Raw genomic sequence first — 22,283 nt, forward strand, 5'->3', positions numbered from 1 at the left:
GTTTAATTTTTGAAACAGAATGCTCTTAATATGGTGGCCAGGCCAGCAGATGAGTTGCAAAGGCAGTGTTGGGTGTCGCTAGGTGCGTGTGACTGGAATTCCACTGCGGCTGCCAATCGAATCTCCACTGACCCGTACTTAAAGGAAAAATACTATCATAAGTATCTTTTTTCAATCATGAATCCCAAGATGCGCCCTCTAGCCATGCTTTTTAGAGTCCTCGGTTAGCATTGGCTTTGAATTTTAAGGTGATTGAAGGAGGATAATCTTCCACTATGAACTAGCTATCCTAATGTGTCCTCACTAGCACCCAGCTCACCTTTCTTTCCAAATTTGAACAGATTTTTTATCTTTTTTTTGATTGTTTTCCAATAGATATTAATATTTTACTTTATTTACTTTATACCTGAAATGCAGCCCAATCTATTAAAACCAGGTAAATTAACAGAGGGAACAATTCCCACATGCATAGGTTCCCATGCAAAAATACCTTTGTTGCAGAGGCAACAAAGCAAATAGTTGAAGAAAGTTACTGGTTGGTAATTAACTAAACAGCTAGTAATTACTACTAACTACTAGCTACTAATTTATATTCACTTTAACAAACTTCTCTCTAACTCCTGTTCTCCATAGCCTTGCTTCATATTTAAGTCAGTGTTAATTTGAGCGTACCTTGAGAATTGGTCCTAGTTCAACTTTGGAATGTTTTACAGGACATGGAATGTCAAAAATAATATAAACATCAGTAATCCAGCCACTAGATACATGGATAGCTAGTGAAAAAGAGATTGCTAAGAAAAAATAGAACAGCCAGATTCTTAATAGAGCTGCCAGATTATTTCTGAGCTCTCACAGAAGTATTATCTGGCTTCCCACATCACTGGTGTGAGCTCAGAGGATGTAGTAACATCCCAAGACTTAATATCTGTAAGTCAACATTGGCCATAAAACATGTTTTAAGCTCATGACTCAGACCAACTATTGATTCTTCTGTATGTTTGGCATCACTCATCATCACCATTCCAGTCTTCCTCGGATGGTCCCAGCATATTTGCTCCTGTGAGGTTAGTTAGTGAATTTGTAACAGGAAAGAAATAAACTGATTGTTCATGTTTTCCCTAATACTGTGTTTCACCTTGACTTTGTCCGCAATGAGCAAATAAAAGGTGAAAGCTGGCTTTGGAAAGCAATCGTCTTTGCAAGGGGCAGACGGGAGGGGACAGCTCCAGCTCTCACTCGATTTCCAGTGGGTTGGAAGTGGAAGCACAACTGACAGTGGGTATATCTGTGCGTGCATGTTATTCCCCCACTCCTGAACCAGGTCCTTCTTTCTCTCCTGGCCCTCCCCTCAGAATAGAATGCCTGTGCTCACAAGACCTCTTGGGTTAAGAAATCCCTTTATTGGATGTTATTGTGCTTTGGTTTAACTCCTGGCAGAAAGACCAGGCAGTTGGTTTGTTTCTTGAATTTACATATTTACATTAAACTACTTTCAATTTTTGAGATTCTAGTGTTTGCACACACACAAAAATTGATTGCGGTAGTAGTCTCTGTATGAATTTCTTAGGTATGGTAGTATGTAAAACAGTGCTTCCGTATATTCTAGTACTATGCATTCTTTACATTTCTCTGTTATCTGACTGCACGTTACCCTCTTTGTAATAGTCAACTCATTTTTTTTCATTCTTTCAAAAACAGAAATCGCCTGCAAAGAAGCTGAGCCATGCAATTAGTAAATCACTTGGTTGTGTACCAAGCAGAGAACCTCCTCATCCTATATTTCCGGAGCAGCCAGAAAAGCCACTTGATCTTGCCCATATAGTGTGAGTACCTGTTTTAATGTATTTTTCACATAGTCAGTGATACAAAGTAAGGTATTTGTGCATATATTTGACTTCAGAGTTGGCTAGCAGAAAGGAGCCCTTAGATTAGAATTATAAAGTTGCAATACTATAAATGGTATAAACGTTTCTGTGAAAAATTAATGGTTTGGAACAAACTGCTTTCTTAAGAGTATCTTGTTAACAAGAGAAGTGAAACACAATATGTTTATGTACAATTAGACCAAGCTCTGACTATATATTCTACTTGCATTTATTAATATTTCAAAGTACTAAGCAATGTTACATTTTACACAGCAACTTATTGGATCATTTTTTATTTGTTATAGGTTAATTTGTATCAACAAAATAACGTTACTTAAAGGCCATATTTACTCGCAACTTAATGTTATCTAATATTAGCAGTTGATTTTAGCCTTATATATAGCCTGTTGTTGCTGTCTAGGAACATTGGCTCTACATTCTTATTTATCTTACTGCAAGATTTGCTGTTTCTTTCTGCTCGATGTTAGTATTGCTACCATTTCCTTGTGACCTTATTGTGGATTTTAATTAAGTACTTCTTTGTTTGAACAGACTTGAAATCAGTCTGCTTCCTTGATTTGCTAGTTTTCACATGGGGGGAAAACCCAAATTCTGGCAGTTTGTATGTATAATAAACTAAGCCTCCAAACGGATTTGTTTTAATGTCCCACAGATTCCTGAGAAAGTGTCGGTCTTTTCATATAGCTGAATTAAAGCACATGCTATGGAGAAGAGGGAGGAGAGAGGAGTGAAGTGAAGGGATATAATTCACTTAATACTGAGGACTCCATTTTCATGAGTATTCAGTAATTTGCAGTTCTGAGAGCAAGTCAAGACAACGCTCTTCCTATTTGCTTATGACGCTGTTGTAAGGATTAGACTCCCCTTGAAGTGTTCTCTCTCTTGCCAGCATTTCTGAATGCAGAACCAAGGTATTCAGGTTTGAATGTTTTACAGCCTCTGAAACCTTAGCATTAGCAGGTGCTACTTCAGCCTTTTTGTATGCTCTGTGATTGTGATTGATCGGCACTTCTATCCCCTCTTCTTAACAGTTTTATTAATAGCTGGAGGCCAGCTTGTCAAAATATCAGAAAGGTGATAGTAATAAAGCTTATCTTGGTGCGGAAAAACACTCGTGTATCTTTTTCTTTTATAAAGAGCAGAGAAGATTCATAACTTGATATGAAAGAATAAGTAGTTATAATGTATTCTAATACTAAACTTCTTTAAAAAAAAAAAAAAACATAGCTTTGATTTTTACCAATTCCTACTTAGCTGTGTGGTTGTTTTTTCCAGTTTTTTATTGCTAGTTATTTATCAGCTTATTATAATACTTGTTTTAATCCTCTGCAGTGAGGGAAGTTAGATCTAATTTAATGGAATATAATTGTTCTATTTTTCTCTGTTAAATTGCACTTATAATAATAATAAAAAAAAGTGTGTAATGCCACAGTTGAATTCAAAGCTGAAGTGCTGTGTTTTCCTAAATGAATGGCTTATCACATCAGCAAAGCAAGGAGGTTGTGCGTTGTCCACAGAGTTAGAACCCAGGTCTGAGCTGAGCTGTGTTGTGGAGCTTGAGTCATTCGGCTTTAAACCTGGATTTTCTGCAGGGAGGATGCTGCTTAGCCTGATGGGAAACAATTTTGTGTTTAGATTTCTGTCAAAACACAGATTATCATGAATCAGTTCATATTTTTCTGTTTAGATTTGCTCTGTGCTTCTTCCATGTTTTTAGACTCACATCTACAAGAGGAAATAGTAGTTTACAGTGTAATACTTCTACAGAAAATGAAAGGCCTCATCCTGTAATTGCATAAGTAAAATGTATGAAAGTAATTATAGCTATGGTATTGTGACTGTTTGCATGAGGAAAGACTACAAGAACTGATCCCAAGACTGCGAGCAGACATTTTACCTCTGACACAAATTACCAAGTTCGATGAATTGCTTCTTTCTGCTGCCAGGGCACATTAATTCTTTTAATGGATCAAACAAATCATTGCCAAGAAGAACTTATGGAACTCTGCTGGACAGATTTTCTCCTTTAAATAATGACATAGTACAATGTAGCATCATCTACTGCAGTGCATTAACTCTGGCTAGTCTTTGCAGCCCATTCTTTAAAAAAAATAAAAAAAATGCTGGTAATATAAATCTGCAAATCAGCTGATAATGTTTTGCTGCAAAAACCACAGAAGGAAATCCTCACAAAAAAAAATGCTTTACAGTGTATTAATTGAGTCTCAATTGAATATTTCAAGAACATCTCCCAACCACTTGTTTCCTTCTGAGATGATGTATAAAGTGCTTTCTGTCAGTAACTGTTAATGCATTTTTAGCTTGCATGTCATTCCCCTAGTAGGTCATTTAATTTGATTATTCTCTTGCATAACCAGTGGTAATATGCAATATGATATTTGAATGCCATTACTAGGTTTCCATTTGCATGATAAGAACTGCCTGCTGGGTCTGACTAGCGGCCCATCTGCTCTGGTGCTCTGCCAGCGGCGAGGGGAAACGCTCGTTAGGAGAGAGCGCATGAGCCTGGCTGCTGGCTGGGGTCCATCTTCCTCCTGCTCCCCCGGCATCCTCCGCTGTGGGATTAGGAACGTGGGGGGAACATGCTGCCTAATCCCATCAGGCATCCATTTATTAATCTGTTGTCCCTGAAATTTTCTAATCCCTTGTTGACCCTGCTGACGCTGCCTGTTTCCACCAGCAGATTCTGGAAGTTTACTGTTATGTGCTGCGTGAAGAATTTTTTTTTTTTTTTAACTGTTTTAAACCTATTTCCTAATAGTTTCCAAGAGTGCTTCTGAGTTCCAGGATTGTGAGATATGGTAAACAGTTACGCTGCATTCAGCTTATCCGTTGTGCGCGTGATTTTGTAAACCACAATCATATTCCTCTTCAGTCTTTTCTCTCTGCAAAGAACCAGCCTTTCTCATCGCTCTTCGTAACGCAGCTGCCCCAGCCCTTGGTCATTCTGGTCGCCTCCTCTGGAAGTGCAGTAACTCGACTGCACCCTTTCTGAAATGTGGACGCCAAAAGTGCTCACAGAACTCAAGATGTGAGCACACCATATACATTATTTGAATAGTAACAATCTAACCTTAAAAAATGACTGAGTCTTCATGAAAACAGCAGAACTCCTTAACTTTATTCACTGATAAGTTTCTGCGGTGTTTGCAGTGTTTCTGCGTGCTTGGCAATGTGGAAATATCAGATACGTTTTCTGGTATAGGTAACATATTTGCAAGATCAAAGTGATAGACTGAGAGTAAGGAATCTAACTTCTTTTCCCCATTATGCCCCTCATCTGATGTGACTTGTTGTTTAACTTTTTTCTTTTTTTTAACATCTTTCCATTCTGATTCTCAGTTTCTTTTACTGTGACTCCATACAGCCCTTGAACAATGGGATTGTGATGCCAATTGATGCCTTTACGTGCTACAGTAAGATAATATATAAGAAAAAATTTACTTGGTGAATATGTTTTTGTTTCTGTGATGGGAGCAGTTTCCTATCAGAATGCAAATAGACCTGTTATTTTCAATGCACATAGGACAAGAATATTTATCAGGAATGATACAGATATAGTAGGTCCTGCCTTGAACTAAATAACCTCTTTGACCCTTCAGACCTTACTTGCTTATGGGCCTATAGTATATTTATTACAAAACAATCCCTTTTAAAGAGGATATACATATTTGATATATTCATTATAAGACTAGGTTTGTAAACCTTAGGGAGGAGGACGTAGAGGGTTTGTGCTCAACAGTAGCTCCTAGTGAAACTGCGTTTACTCCATGAGGCTTCTTCCCAGGTCTCTACTGGAATGGCAGCTACATCATCTCCAAAACTGTGCAAAATGTACTCAGAGAGAGGCGTTGCTCATGGTGCTGCTCCCTTTAAGGCATCTACTTCCATGACCAGTACGTACTTCCATGTTTTTTAACTCGAGCAGCGTCCGCTCTGATTCTAATCAGAGCAGACAGTTGGAGTGCACCTCGTGGCAAGGTGGACTGCAAAACCAAGAGAATTTTCTTTATGCTTTATTCTACCCCCTAGCAAAGGATTAGGTTAAAGTACGTCCAGTGTGTGTGTGTTTGTCTGGAACTCAAAGTTGAAAGAGCTGAATTTCCAAACAGTGTGTAGTCTCTTGCCTAAAACCACGTCAGTAAAAATAGGATTGAAAGGTGGCTAAGGAGGCATTATTTTTTCTAAAGGATTCTAAGGAGGGTCTGGGGAACATTAGAGCAGAAATCTGATATCTGTACCATGCAAGAATGTTTAAGGGTAGAATTAGTGAGCACATGGATCAACACAACATATTTGAGAGCAGTCAGTAGGGCCTTTAGGATAGGAAGTCATGCCTCACATCTATTTTAAGAGTCTGATCAGGAATAATTGAAACAAATTTACCAAAAGCAAAACATACTCGATCAACCTGATTGTCTTCTGTAATCACATAACTGTTTTTTAAGGAAAGAGGAAACGGTAGATGTAATAAAACTTACCTTTAGTAGCTCTTATTTGGAATCTGAGGAAAAGCACTATTAGCTAGGTTGGAAATTAGCTGGACTACTGGGCTCAAAGGGAGGTAATCTGCCCTTTGACATCTAATTGGCAGACAGTTATGATTGAGGTCCCACAAAGGCCGATATTGTTCAACGTTTCATTAGCAAGCTGGATGGTGACACAGAGTGCACTCTCAACAAATTTGCAGATGTTACTAAATTAGGCAAGTGCCTGACATAACAAAGGGTAGAGCTTCAATCCAGAGGGAATGAGAAACTTGAGGCTTAGGCTGACAGAAATGTCATGGAGTGCAACAAGAAGTACAAAATTCTGCGCTGAAATGGGATAACCCCATGAACTGGTACAGAAAACTAACTGTTTGAGGAGCAACCCTGCTGAAAAGGACTGACGGTTATGGTGGATGCCAGGCTGGGTATGACGAACAGCTGCTCTCAGCAGGAATAAAGCTAGCTGCAGGTTGAGCTGCGTTAGGAGGAGCATGGCCAGTGGATTGAGGGAAATTATTATCCCCCTCTACTCAGCATTGGTGAAGCCACACCTGGAGAAGTGTGTCCCGTTTTGGGTTCCCTCAGTTCAACAGGGTTACTGAGAAAATGGAGGCTACTATCAGCTACCAAGATGGTGAAGGGTCTGGGGTACATGAACCTATGAGGAGAGGCTGAGGGAGCTGAGCGTAGTCTAGTGAAGAAGTTTCACCACTTTTATGATTGTTTTGATGCTGAAAGTCTCTGGACTGAGACAGGCTGGAGACCACCTCTTCCAAAGGGAGCTGTATTCTGTTGTGTGGAGTCCTCAGAGCCAAGATGGGGCTTTCCCGTCTTGCTGAACTGCTAGTCCGCCCAAAAAAGGGCATACTGCAATGTTGACTACAGTTCCTTTATTCTGATCTGCATTATTTTAACATGTGGCATTAATTAATGCCTTTTAAATGTAGTTCACTGTGAAAGAGCAACATCTAAACTAAGCTCACAGCGACCCCAGCGGACTTGACTGTTGTAGAAGATTGAGAAACCAAAAGAAATGCGTCTTAAGATAAACCAAAAGCTATTAACAATGGAATTGATAAATTATTATTAATAGAGGCACCACCAATATTACTAATAAAAGGCACCTAAACAATTGTGTAACTTCTCTAATTAAAAAAATATATATTTTAACATATTAGGGAAGGCAGTTAGCCAAGGGTTTCTGTTATCGCTGCTGTATGGGAAAGAGGACGAAAGGGACAAGGGTTTTCCATCTTCCATAGACACAGCTCTACAAACATGATGCTGCCTATCTGAAGTGCTTACAAGTTCGGCTGTGGAGAACCAATTCCTTCACTGCTCAGCTCCAAGCTTGTTGATGTAGGTTTAGACGGGTTATAAAAGCTTTAGAGGACTGAAAAGCTTGCGCGATTGAAGTGATAACGTTGGTGGCTATCACTGATTTCAGAATGATCAGCTAGACCAGGGGAATGGTAAAGCAGAAAAGGGGTGGCTTGCTTCCATCTTTTGTGTTTTTAGTACATGACCCATTGATGGTGCTGATAAAGAAGGTCCTCAAACGTTGCTTTTTGTGTCCACAGGGGTGCTGCCTGCTGTGGGCGAGCAGGCCATGTGCTCGGGGGGCCCACGGGCGGCTGTGCTGGGTGGCACATCCTGCCCGGACAGGGGGTGGCAGCGTCGAGGTAACTCAGACACTTGGGAAGTTCCAGAAGCACTTGAGGAAAATTCGTATTATGTCATGTTTTTCCCCGGGGGGGAAGAGGAACAAAGTCAGACAGGGCAATCTCTGACATGTTAAGCTTACCAACGTGACTCTGGTGAATACAATAACTGAGCCGTAGATTAGATATTTCATCGGTCAGTAAATAAAAAAAGTAATTCATGCCAATCAGCATAGGCTTTTGGCAATTAGGTGTAGTCAGACTTATTTTGTTATCTTTTTTGATGAGATTAATTTTGATTAATAAAACAATATTGTTGACATAATGCACCTTCTCGGAGCTTGGCGTAATTTACAAAGCAATAATACAGTGAATATACCATGGTTAAAAAAAAATAACTAGTTGTTCTCAATATAACTGTAAAAAGAAGGTCGCTGAATAGGGTATGTTTTCAAGTGGAGTCCTGCAGAGATTGGTGCTCGCGTCTGTGCCATTTAGCACTTGCATTAGTGCCCAGGAGGAAAAGGTATAAAATCAGTATGGATTAGACAGGCAAGTGAGACAAATATTGGAAGAATGATAAAGATTAAAAGAATAATGGTCTGTGTTTCTTATTAAAATGGATACAAGTACACATCCATTTCAGTCCTGCAGAGTCCTTCATATAAGGTGAAAAAATATTTACATCAGGGACGTTACCCTGGGAATATACTCCAGAAAACTTTGGGAGGTCATGGTATATAATTGGCTGAATTTGCATTCTCAGGGCAGTTTTGTAACCAAAGAGGCTAATGTGATCTTTGAGGGTATAAACGGGAGAATTCACCCTTTGTGTTTAGTAGTATCGTGATCCTTGCCAGAAAACTTTGCAGTTACAGTAGCCACAATCAAGAAGGATGTTGAAAAGCTGAAGGACTTGAAAAGATCAATGAAAATGATTAAAGGCCTGGAAATGGATATTGACAGATATATACCCTTACATTCAAAGACTCGAGTTCAAGCAATTTAATTTAACATACTGAGGTTAAGGAATAGTTTGATATTTCTAAAAATACCTCTCCTAGGGAAAGGAAATATAATCCCAGGGAGGCTTAGCAGATAGGCTTAAAAGACACTGACCAGAAGTTGAAGCTAGACAAATTCAGAATAAAAATAAGAAAAGTATTTTTAACAGTGAATGTAATTAATTGTTAGAGTAGATTACCAAAATCAAAAGTGGTAGTGGAATTTCCATCACTGTGATTTTAAAACCAAGAGGAGAGTGTGTTTTAATCAAATAAGATTTAATTCCAGTCAATGTTCTGTGTTTGACAAAACTCAGTAACTACAGTGTTGCCTTACAGCTTTGTGATTATGAAAAATGCAAACAAAAAATTTAATATAGTCTCAGACTCAGGAATTTTACAGATTCCACTAGCAAAGCACATATACTGTATACTGCGCTTTGCTGGTGGAATTAAGGTAATCATGGATTTGCTTTACTTACATTTCCCAGAATAAGTGATGTTTCTGAAACTGCCTCTACCTCTCTTTGCCTGACTTTCCTGCAACCGTGCTGGGTCATGGCTCTAAAAATGGAAATTTTTTCTTCCTGCTATTTCAGTGCCTTCTGCTTCTCTCCCTGCATCCTCCTCCAGACTCTAAGCTGTGGCTAGGTAGGAGTTTTCTGGCGCTAGAGAATAATTCTGGATGAATCTTTTTTTTTTTTTTTAGTTGTCAATTTCTGAATGTGGTTGCTGGTATCCACAAGCTCCAAAGGTTCCCCTTTTTTTTAGGAATTACAATCCAAAAAATGGATAACATTAATAGGCATTAAAAAACTATTCTCAGTTTATTTTGTGATAAAGCAGAGATTGTGTTTGACATAGATCGGTTTTCCTGGGAAAAACTAAAGCTTTCCTTCACTGCAGGGTTATTTCAGGTTATAACTTGAGCATTTTCCCCGATTCTCAACCCATCAAAATTGAAAACCCTTAATGAAAGTCTGTATTTTAAAGTGTTGTCTGCCATATGTCCTTCTGGTGACTCAATTCTGTGGCCCAGGAGGTGACAATTTACCTTTCTTAACTGAAATAACTACGCCTGCAAAAGCTACCGCTAGCAGTATAGTTTTACAGTAAACATTGCATTGCTTAGGTGTTTCTGTACTGTTGCTAAATACAGTAATTGCTGCTGTGACAGATGGACTGTGTCTAATTCAGCTATGGCGGTTGATGTTACTACCCAGAGCTGCTCCTCTTCCCTCTCTGCCAGCAAGCGGTGTCCTCACAGGAGAGGTGACAGAAGTGGGCATGTGCCACCGCCTCCGGCGTTGCTCTTCACCGCTTGGGCTATGTGAGTAAGCCACTGGTGAAGGTGGCTTCGTGCTGATGAATTATGCCCTGGTCTGCGATAGCTGAAGAGGGAACAGACTTTCCACCCCAGGAAGGGAGTCCGTCATCTCCTGCGAATTTCTCAGGTGAAGAATACATGAAGCCACGGAGAGAGATAGGATTGTTGATTACTTCAGATCAACTTGCTTGTGCTGGAAGATTGGGGATGCTTCTTTAAGGCTTCAGGAGATAAGTGGAAAATGTGCTGAGAAGGCATTTGTAGGGCCTGACAAAATGTCCAGGAAGGATATGTGATCTTGCTGGCAGGTCTTAGTGAAAATAACGTCCGGGTCATGTCACGTTTATGTTCGTGTATGTGCCTGGTCAACCAAGGCCAGTAGCATAACGGAGCAGTAATCTCTGGCATATAAAGTGGCTTCTTCTGGCAGGGAAGCTGGGGGCACGTGAGATCCCTTGGCAGCCCCAGCGCAGCCCGAAAGCCCTGTTTGCTGCACGTTGTTGTGCACGTTGTTGTGCACGTTGTTGTGCACGTTGTTGAGGTGGTGGGTTTGCAGTTAGCTCCTTCCTGAGCCTCCGCTGCCCACGGCTGGTTCGGCAACACGAAGCTCGTTCTTGTGGATTTGCAGCTGCTTGGGCAGTGCAATTGCAGCCTGCCCCTCGGCCAGGGAGGTTTCTCGCTAGCAAGTCCTCGACGGGGAGGCTGCAGCTAGGTCCAAACCCGGCCCGTTAGAGGGCTGCCTGGAAATGGGGGAACGTATAACGGCGCTGTTGATGTTTGCTCGGTGCAGTGAATGGAGGGGAAGGGAGTGTGCTGCTCTGTATGCAGGGAAGGTGATGCGGCGGACGCCTGTTAGCCAGGATATATGTACACAGTGGAATATAGAAATGTCCCTGCTGACAGGAGAAAAACATTTCCCTTTGCAATGGAAATACAGTGTATAAGTGCTGTCTAAATGGGAAGACTGCCTATGAGCCCACTTCTTATTCTTCCTTGTTACATTATTTTATTTACATGCCATATCAATTTAGAACTTGAAATAGATCCTGTTTCTAGCAAAATGACACTTGATAGATTCAAAAGAGTCCAAAAGATCAAGAGAATTGGTTTAACTGTTTGAAAAAGGCAGAAATTGCTTAGTTTTAAATGAAGCGTAGTTCTGCATAGCCTGCTTACTGCAAGAAATCACGATGACCTTTTTGTTCTTTGTCAGCACTGGATGACTGAGTTTGGAAGAGATTCAGATTTGACACCGAATATATTTCCTGACAGAATGACTCCCAGGAATTCTGCAGTGAAAATGTATAGAAGGTTTGCCTTTGCACATTAAAATAAAAAAATTCTGTAAGATCTCTGTGAAGAGCTATGGTAAGAATACTGGCTTGCGGGCTACCAATGTATTTCTGGACCATCCCCCTTCTTTTCCCCACAAACACTTTCTGAGGCAGCATTAGATGACACAGCTCCATTTCATTGCTTCTACTCAAAACCCCAAAGGAAGCAATGACCTGTCAAAAATGATATTCTTTATTCTGCCACTACTGCTATGGACATCTCTACTGAAAAATCTGAAAAATATGTGCATTGCAGTGGAAACAAAAAACTGATATGCTTCCAAAACCGCATCCTTACTTCTTGACCCAGACTGCCCGTTGCTCTCCCAATACTAACAGTGGGGCTTAAAACATCCTTAGCTAGTTTAGGGAGTCTGCTTTGGGCAGAAACCTTTTCTTTTTTTCTTCTCGCAGCTGCCAAAAAACTCAGAGGGTTAGAGGAGGAGGAAAATATTCCTTCCTTTTGTCAGCAGAGGGTGGAGGGCAAGTGTGCAATGTGTGCCAAGACACCTCCTTGCCTGAGGCTGCTGTATAGCAGAGGAACTCGTGTGGCTCAAAGGGGAGAATCTGGTGAAGCGTCCTGGTGCCCTGTCCCCAGGGAGAGGGAGATGAACGTGCATCAGGGAGGCTTGCTGCTGGATCGGGATTACTATGGCCCCCTTTCCCTGGGCATCTTTCAGCTTTGGCGATAGTGTGATCTTTGGCTATTAGGTATCAAGTTAATGTCTGTTTTAAATATCTCAAAAAATAATACTCCTAATGAGGAAAAAAAATTACGTTGAATTTCGATTGACTGTATCTAACTGGCGGGCTTGGCCATTTCAATAAATTCTAGAACAAAGCAAAAGGCTTTGCTGTTGTTTCCTGAGGAAATGCTGAGGAACCCCCCCACCTCACTCTACCCTGGTTCAGGATAAATTCTCTGTGTAAGGGTTATGACTGCTTAGGTTTTCCAGCCTCTCCTCTCAGAGAAATCCTGCCTCCCTAGCTGGCTGGAGTTCTGTGAGAGTGCTGGTACGTATACGGACAAAGGGGATCCAATGGATTTGGTATTTTTTGGTTCTCAAAAGCTTTTTGAAAGGATAACTTATCAAAGGCTCTTAAAGAAACTAGGTTGCTGGGGGATTGGAAAGAAAAGGTCTTTAGATGTACTGAAAAGTGTTAAAGGATAGGGAAGCATAAGGTAGAGCTTAATGGTCACTTTCCAGGATGGAGGAGAGTCGGTGGTGGGATCCATGAGTAGATGCTAAAGGGCGCGGGCAGGGATGTCCGCTCTGGTGGCCCTCCTGCAACAGTTGTGCGTCGTGGGAGAATACGGGGGGGAACAGGCAGCACGTGCCGCTGAGGCCGTCGTGCCCCCTTCGACCACATCTGCCTCCAGCTGTGCCAGCAGCAGAATACCGAGTTAGACGAAACACTGGTCTGACCAGTAGGGCATTTCTTATGCTTTTATTTTTTTCAGCTGTATAATAAAAGAAAAATCATCCTTAAAAAACAAGAAAGGAGGGCAGGACTGTTTGCAAACAAGTCTCTTCAAAGGTTTCATGCTTTGCTCCTGTAAACTGTAGCTGCAATAAAGTTAGTGAAGCACAATGTTTTATTTTAAAGTATGAATAAAAGATGATCTTGTAGGAGAAAGCAAAATTATCCTTCACAGGAGATTTCCTCAAAACATGCAACAGTTGTTGTAATTTGACCTGTTCCAAAGGCAAAGCAATATATGCCTTAAGTTTAATCTCTGAGGCATGAAAATGAGCAATCGAGAGGAAATCTGAATTCCATCAGAATCAGAAAGATTGCTTGAGGCATTGCCAACTGTAATGAGGAAATTCCAATATATTGTGAACAAATAAATATAAATCATATTTTCTGTCTTAGAAATCTACCCTAAGTTTCTGTCTGTCGTGCAATGCCTTTTGTCCCACAATGTCTTATTTCTCCACCACTGAATTCTCCACTACATTTATCTCAACGTTCAGGTGCTTGTTCTCCAGATGAACAGATTTTACTGTAAATATTTTTTGTTATATTCTGCTTAGTTTGAAGTAAATAGGATTGCAAAAAAAAAAAAGTTTATAGTAAGCAACCATAAAATCATTCCAAAGGAACCCTACCTGTAAATAAATTTTCTCTTTAAATGTTTGCTAATTAAAGAATTTGCTCATCTCCTTACTTGTCTTGCTGGTGTGATCAAAATACAGTGAAAATTTAAAAAAAATTTAGATTAATTACAAAGGAGAGGCGTGACAGTTGAGATCATGTGAGGTGAATGAAAAAATAATGGTAGTGTGCTTTCTACCAGAAAGCTGAATATAGCAGGAATCAGAAAGCCTATTTTAAAGAAAAAAAAATCCCAAAGCGTTACATATATTGAGGTTTCATCTGTGTTGTATTGAAGAGCTTTGGTCACCAAACTCGAGGCATTTTGAGGGTTTTTTTTCTACTAGCAAGGACAAATGTGAGCCCCCTTTCCAGCTGAACAGTTCTCCTCAAGCAGAGACCAGTGTTCTGCTTAAATTGCATTTTAGCTGTAGAGCTTACTTAAGAAATAGTTTGTTCTTTGTAAGATGTTTGGGAAATTGTAGAGTTTGCAGCTGCATTATGACAAATTATGCATATTTGAAGTTACTAGCTTGAAGATAAAAACAATTTGCTTGTAAACATCATAAACTATTGTATGAATAGTATTGATGAGTTCCTTGTTTAGATCTCCGGAGTGATGTAGTAGTGCTCTTGGGTATAAGTCTCGGTTACAGCAGTCTTGTCAGCTTTCGCGTACTGCAGAGACCTGGAGCAGACGCAGTAAGATTGGCCTGAACAGAGAGTCCATGGAAGTGTGTGACGGTGCGGAAGTACCAGAAGGAAAAAGCAGCAGGAGAAGGGCTGTAGGACCAGCAGGTGTTGATGGTGCTTAGACTAGCAGGCCATGAAGATCCTGGCACGTCCAGTGCGCCTTCTCAGTACGCTCGGATCCAAAGACGTCCTGGAGGGTGCCGAAAGGCATATTCAAACCCGTCAGGTGGCTGCAAACCTAAGAAGAACCCAGGAGCCATGAGGAGTCCTGGAGAGCTGGCATCCCTCATCCTCTGGTCTGAGCTAAGTAAGAAAAAAGTGCTGTTTCCAAGTCTTTAGCCATGCTGTTAAGTGTTATTTAGGTAGGTTATGAGGTTCTAAAAGACGTATGCCATTTTAATTCGTGGAAGAGGCTGGCCTGCTTTGCCCCAGTTGCTCGTTCCCATCTCCTTGTCCTGGCCGAAGCACTCGAGCAGCCATAAAGCAAAGTGGGCTGGGGACACCGTGAGGTTCCCCGTGCAGCCCTGAGAGGCTTAGAAGAAAAGAGGGGACAGTCTGAGAACAAGTGGCAGGAAGCGAGCAGGGCCACCATTTTATAGCAGCGGTGCCAACTTTAAACAGTCATGGAAATACACTGTTACTGGTCACCTATGAGTCGTTAACGAAAGCAGCATTTGTAACTCCAGCAGCCAGAAGTGGTGCAAGCGTGTTTCTGTCATTGGATAGAAGATCTAGTTGCTGAAAGCAAATTATGGACACTGAAGAGCAGCCACGACATTTTGGAGTGATGCATTTGCATCATCGTAGGGTAATACTTGAAGAGAACTCAGCAAAGCACACAGAGGCTTTGTGGTCCAGCCCGTGGTGCTTTCAGCAGAACAATTTTGCAAAATACTGTAGAACGCTTTTTGCTGCTGAACCTGCTTCACTCTGGATGGGAGCAGGAACTGATCTGACTACTGTAATTTTTATATTCCTTCATCTGTGATTTGAGGTTTCTCTGTCAGGGACTGCTGGATGTTAGTGAAAGCTGCAAACACATCACAGCTTTCTGTCCTGTTTGGGAAGTTTTCTGGAAAGCCTGCCTGTAAGAGACTTGTGCCTCCAACAACTCTACAAAATACTGATCTTTTCTTTTACAGTCAGCGGTTGCTAATGCAAGTCAGCTTCTTAAATACGTTAAATAAAATCTAGATGAACACAAAGCAAGGGAAAAAGAAATATGCTTAAGTTCCCAGTATTCAGTGCAAACATATATCAAAGATGACTTTTCACAGAAGTTAAGGTCAGAAGATAACATTAAATCAGTTAGTCTGACCTGTATCTCTTTCATTTTTAAATGTCACCACCTTCCTTCCGTACTGCGCCCAGTAATTTGTATTTCACAAAGGTTGTCTGCCATAAAGGCTTTCATTCTGGATTTCAAGAGGTTATTAATATACCATTTCTTGAATAGTGGTTTGTTCAAATGGATAGTCGTCCTCTCTGTTTAATATTTACGTTTTATTTCAAATTTCTCTTAAAGAATGTTCCACTTAAACATTGGTTTTGTTTGTCTTTCTCTGCTGACCTGAACACTCAGGCTTCTCTGTATGTAGATGTTCAAGGATCACATTAGCTCTGCTCCCAACAGATTTTCTTACTTGTCCCCTCGGGCCCGTGGTCCTTTTTTGCAGTCACCGCTTTGGGGAGAACAGCCCTATTCTGTAAATATAGTCTGCATTTTTATGTCATAGATATATAATTTTACATTTGGCTTTATTAAAATGCGGTTTGTGTTAATGAGCCTAGCTTAGCAAATGATCCAGGCTACGATTGCCCTGTTTCATCATTATTTACCACTTTATGAATCTGTCTCATCTGCAACTTTTATCAGGCCTAATTTTCTGTGCGCTTCACTCCCTAATAACACTTTAAAAGTCTCAAATCTGGTACAGTAGCTGTAAAACTCCAGAGAGGTCACATAATTTCAAAGTTTACCTCCTGACAGACATTTTTGAGGTCTAACAGTCCTTATTGCATTTAAAAAGACTCGCACAGGCCCCCGCCGCCGCCGTCCGGGCGCCGCTGCGGGAAATCACCACCGCCTCTGTCGCCAGCCCCCGTCGGTGCTGCGAACTCCAGTTTTTCTGCTGCTGGGTGGGCAGGCGAGGGAGCAGCCCCCACGCAGGGCTTCGGTGGCCTGAGCCTGCAGCCTGAAAGGCTATCGACAGGTAATTCCATGCAAACACCGGGAACGGGGGAGAGAAAAAGCTGCTGTCTTCCTTCATGGCTACGGTAATTTAATATCCTCTATCTGATACCAACAGCCAGCCAGTCTCCCGTGATTTCACCCCTGTAGAAGGTGATGTGAAAAACTGAAAAGCTCATCTTAATTATTGCTGTTGGTTTGGTGCTTGCACACAGTTAGGAAGTCTTGATATCCTGTTGTCTTTATCTTTTTGCATTTTTTGCAAAATTGCTGTTTTTTTCCTAATATCTGCATAACCATTTGGTATGAGTTTATTTTTCTAGAATATGATAACATATTTTTAACTTTCATGTTTATTCTGTCACTACTGATGATTAGCACCTGCTTCTGTCACAGTGTATGAATTTCTACCAAAATTACATAAATATACATTTAAAAAGTTAAAGATGTTTAACAGAAGACTGGTAGTATTATAATCTACAAAAAGTTATAAAGCTAAACATGTTTAAAATATGTATTTTCCTTGATTTTGATATTCTGTTAGGTTTAGTATTTGAATACAACATCCGGTACGTTGCCTTTTCCATCCCAGTGTAGGAGATGTTTTCTGTATTCTCACTAGTGGTCATGAAAATCATTTTTCAGAATGAAAATATCTTTAGGTGTCTCCACATTAGCGGTTTGATTTGACTGATACCCTATGCACATTTCCTTAATAGTCTTAGATTGAAATTCATTCCTGGCGTGTACGGCAGATCGGACTCCAGACTATTGAAGAAGCAACTAATGTGCGCGAGATCTTTATCTCCCGCCGGGAGAATGATTCCTGGTGGAGCCACATGCCTTCCTTGAGACAGGGCCGTTCTTGGAGCGCTGGCGATTTCCGAAGGTTTGCTTCTAAATCATTTTGCTGCTTTACACAGGCCAAGTGTTTATCTGGATTAACACGTAGTAGCTCTTTACCAGAATTTGTAATAGCTTTTAATCCTTATGACTGGGAACTGTCTCAGCCTAATGGGCCTGTAAATGGTATTGATATTTACTTTGGGGTTTGGGGGGGGGGGGTTTCCCTGAAGCATTTTGGCCAGTATTAAAATTGAACTGTTCAGAGTAGAAGGTGTGGATAACTTGCTCTTTTTGATTGCAGCTGTCCTTGTTCTCCTTGACAAAACAAAAATTTTCTTCCATTTGAAATACTTCTGTTTGTTTTATTGGTGGGCTGCTGTTTTTATTGTATAACTTGCCTGTGTTATCTGCTCCACCATACTGATTTTTTAGAATTATAGAATAATTTAGTTTGGAAGGGACCTCTGGAGGTCACGTGATCCAAGCCCTTGATCAAAACAGGACAAGGTTAGAAGTTAGATCCAACTTTGAAATTAGATTATGTCGCTCAGGGATCGTATTGAGTCAAGTATAATTACCATTAAAGATGAAGCTTCTACCACCTCCCTGGACAACCTGTTCCAACGTCTGACCACCATCACTGTGGAGAAAATGTTTCCTATTACCTAACTGGAACATCCCTCCTTGCACTGTGTGTACATTGTGCCTTGTCCTTTGAGGACCTTTGAGAAGTCAGGCTCTTTCTCCTCCTTTGAGGTAGTCATGGACAGCAGTAAGGTCCCCTCTGAACCTTCTCTCCTCCACTCCGAAGTCCTCTCAGCCTCTCCCCACATGCCACGTGCTCCAGCCCCGACTGTCCCCATGGCCTCTGCTGTACTCGCTCCAGTGCGTCTGTGTCTGTCTGGTCCTGGGGAGCCCAAAACTGGGCGCAGTACCCCCAATGCGATCTCACAGGACCGAGCGGAGAGGAAGAATCGCTTCCCTCGACGTGCTGTCCTACACTCTTGCTAATTATTAAGTCCAGTTGAGGTTGCGGTAACTCATGTGCAATCTGTTGTCTGCCAGGACCACCAGGTGCCCTTTTGCAAATCTGTTTTCTAGTCCGTGGTCACTCATCCTGTACTGCTGCACGGGGTTACTCTGTCCAAGATGCAGGACTTTGCCCCTGACTTTGTTGAACTGGTAAAGGAACCTACAACTGATATCACTTATTATAGCCAGTCTGTTGAGTCTCGTGTTTTTTCCTTCCTTCTTTTAGCTTCTGAGGGGAGCTATCCTCTTACTTTTTTAAAACATATTCCTTCATGTAAGCCTTATGTGAAAAATTACAGTACTTTAAAGTAGGTAATGCCGGAAAGGAAATGTGAGTTTTAATCTATCTTTGTCCTGGCTTCAGTTTTCTTAGGGACCTGGTACATTTAATATGTACATAAGCTGCAGAGTTGGCCAAAATCCTGGAGGATGAGATGTCATGGGGGACATGGTTTCTCTGGTGATGATGTGCCAAACTTCCTTGAAAAGCTGTCTGTACGCCATCGGCCATAGTACCTGAGGATGATGCATAACGGAATACAGCTGATTTTGTGCTATGCCGACAGCAGGTCGTTAGCCAAGACCATCTAATTAGTCAGGTGCTCTTCTCGGGTAGTCTGTAGCGTGGGCTGCTAGAGGGAGCGGAGGACACGGCGCAGACGGCGTGGGAGAGGCCATCTCCTCCCCGAGCCTGCCGGTGCAGAAGGAAAGTGAAAGTACCATGCTCTTACAACAGCAGCTCTTGGACTTCCAGAAGGGCCTCCCAGTATATTATCTGATGACAAGAACCTGGCAAGGAGATTTTTTTTATTGGGTAGAGGAAAGAAATGTGATACTGCCCTTCCCCCAGCTGCAGAATCGAGAATACTGCGATGGGCTAATAATTTGTCTCAGAGGCCGTGCTGTAACCGCGGTTCAGTATGGCCAAGTATGATTTTAGACACTGTGTAACTTAGAAAAATACTCCCCTGCCTAAGAGATGTTTTGCACAGTTAATCTTTTTCTTTCAGTAACATAGTCCAGATCTGATTCCTTTAACTACAACTAGTTTAGTGGTAAAGGATTGTTTTACTATTAATGAATTTCAGTTAATTTTCACCAGGTAATTTTTTTTTGTGTTTGTTCGAAGCCTAATCCATCAGATGTTTTGAATGTCTGATGTGTTATGCATAGTTGGCAGTTCTTTAACATAATTGCAAACAAAAGTCTTTGCATCCTTAAGATTTTTAGAAAGTTAACTTCATTTTAATGATGAATGTTCTTCACAGCAAACGCAAAAAATTGCACTTCGCACTAGCTTCAATTTGTCCTTTAAATGTTAACGTATTTAAATACGCAGAATGCTTTCTTAAACTGCATAGGGGAGGAGAAGCTTCATACAGCAACTTCTGAACGGTGCTGGACGCCCTCAGGGGCTTCGGTTATCGGTTAGTGGTTAAGCAGCTGATGCTGCGCGATCCTTTTCCCCGCAGCCTCTGTGTAACTGATGCGTTTTGTTGTTCCTGATCTAGAAAGATTTTCAAGGAGAGAGGGTCAAAGTTTAGGTTTAATTTTTATCTGCTGTTCTGTGAGTACGCATATTTTTTGCAAGTTGAGATAAGTCCCTTCTTGATTTCAGGATGACCGAAGGATAGTATGACATTTTTCAGCAAAAAGAATAGGAACCTCTAAATAGTTTGATTATAGGTCTATATTTTTGGGGTTTATTTATAGTTATTGGGTTTTTTTATAGTGTATAGAAATCGCAATCTTTTTACAGTATTAATAGGTAACTCCTGCCTGTTCTTTAACAATGGGATATTGTGAAGATATTATGTTAAGGGATCAAGTTATGAGATATCAAGTTTTGCGGTATTGTCAATAATTTTTTAATAATAATTTAACTTCTTACAATACCTGTATTCACAGTCAAGGTTCTGGAAATAATGCCCTTATTCTGGGACGGTCAGAATATGGAGCATTAGATATAATTCCTTTTATACTTGAAAAAGGAGCTAAGATGTTTTTAACACTTAAGCAATTGAAGCTGAAGCCAAACAAATTTAAATTAAAAGTCTAATTTTTATGGTCAAGACAATAATGGAATAAACTAGCAAGGGAAGCACTGACGACTTTTGCTCTTTGTTACCTTAGCTGCAAACTTGCTGAAGTTATGCTTTAGACAAACCTAAACAGCTTGTTTCGATGTTGGAGTAAGTGGCTGAAATTTAATAATTTTAGGTATACAGGAGGTCAGACTACATGATTTAATAGTCTCTATTATACATAAAATTGATAAATCATGTTAGTTTTTATATCATTGGTTTAAAATGTACAGGAGTTTGCGTATTGCTGTGTGAAAATTGGTTAGATCTGTGCTTATATTTTAGTTGCCGTCTCTGTTTCTATTCCTTCCGATCTGCTGCTGTTTCCTTTCTTGCTTCCTTTTTTCTTTTTCACTTCTCACTCTGCTTTTAAATTTAAAGTAGCTCTTCAGTGTTACTGAGAACGTTATGTCAATGGCTCTTTTACATGTTTATTTATGGTCAGTAAGACATCATTTGCTAATGCTGTAAATATTAAGGTTTTAGATTTACTGATGTTGATCCTCTGGTCCTCTTGACATGGGAAAAAGTCTGATCCACTGAGAACGTTAAAAACACAAACGTCTAAATTGCAAATAATCAGGGACCCAGAATTTACGAAGGAGAGACGCTGCTCTGTGCTGCACGTGGGACCTGCCACAGCTGCCTGCGAGCAGCCTCATGAGGAGCCAGGGCTGCAGCGTCCTGCCTGCAGGAGCCAGCACGTCTCGGGATGGAATCTCCCGTGTTAGGCTTGTGTTTCCCGTAATGAATATTATATTTTGAAGAGTAAGTTTTATACTTTTCTATTAATTCGTTTAAAGGAAGAATGTAGAGGCTGAAATACAAAGTATTCTTTATTATTTGAAAAACTTTATACGTGCATCTCTCTGCTGCTTCTGGCTGATAGCAAGATGGGCATGTCTGTTGCTTTTCACCTTCACGTGGATCCAGATATTTTAGGTCGATTTAAAAAATCCACAGTCCTTTTGTTGCTGGACAGTTCATTCTTGCCTGCCTTATCTAACCCAAAAACATTCTGCAGACTGAAATACCTTGTGCACAGGAGATGCTGGGTCACGTGCCGGCTCCGTTTCCTTAGAGACGGCCGCCGTGCAGCGCATTAGGATGCCTGCTCCGAGGAGAAGGGAGAGACATTTGCTACGGAGCACAAAGGTTTGGCGTGTTTGCGTTCCTCGCTGCTTTGCTGCTTTAGCATAAACACCTCCGCCAGGTCTTGCATGCTCTCGGGATCCTCGAGCTGGTTGTTACGGCAGAGTTAACTTCCCTGGATGCCGTTTAAAACGTAACCTTTTATCCGGTGGTTTGTGGCGAGCTATTACAGACCGGCGAGCGATGCCAGCAGCGGAGCTCTAGCATGACCGTGCTGTCAGGTTTTATTTGTTTCTGGCTGTTGCAAACAGATTGTGCAAGAGCCGGGAGAGGGACCCTGCGCGGGGTGTTTGATTGAGCAGCTGTAATTGGTGACTCGCTGCCTGCTTCGTTCCCAGCTTTCCTGTTAGTCATTTTTCTAACAGCGCAAGAACAAAGTCATTATAAAGTAATATCTTGCTGTATGGCTTGTTTACAATAAGAATTATTATTAATAGATTATTCAGAAAAATATGCCATTTT

The 22,283-nt window shown here is 41.0% G+C and overlaps 1 protein-coding gene across 10 annotated transcripts in view; it reads left to right on the forward strand.

Annotated features, from left to right (window-relative positions):
• DTNB (dystrobrevin beta) overlaps window positions 1-22,283 on the forward strand; it is a 218,432-nt gene that overhangs the window by 71,671 nt on the left and 124,478 nt on the right. For all 10 annotated transcript variants that reach the window (XM_067294496.1, XM_067294497.1, XM_067294500.1 and 7 more), the window contains one exon: window positions 1,699-1,823. In XM_067294496.1, the coding sequence (XP_067150597.1) occupies window positions 1,699-1,823 (125 nt within the window). The remainder of the gene's footprint in view (window positions 1-1,698; window positions 1,824-22,283) is intronic.

Source organism: Apteryx mantelli, chromosome 3, assembly GCF_036417845.1.
Source record: "Apteryx mantelli isolate bAptMan1 chromosome 3, bAptMan1.hap1, whole genome shotgun sequence".
In the NCBI taxonomy this organism is placed as follows: domain Eukaryota; kingdom Metazoa; phylum Chordata; class Aves; order Apterygiformes; family Apterygidae; genus Apteryx; species Apteryx mantelli.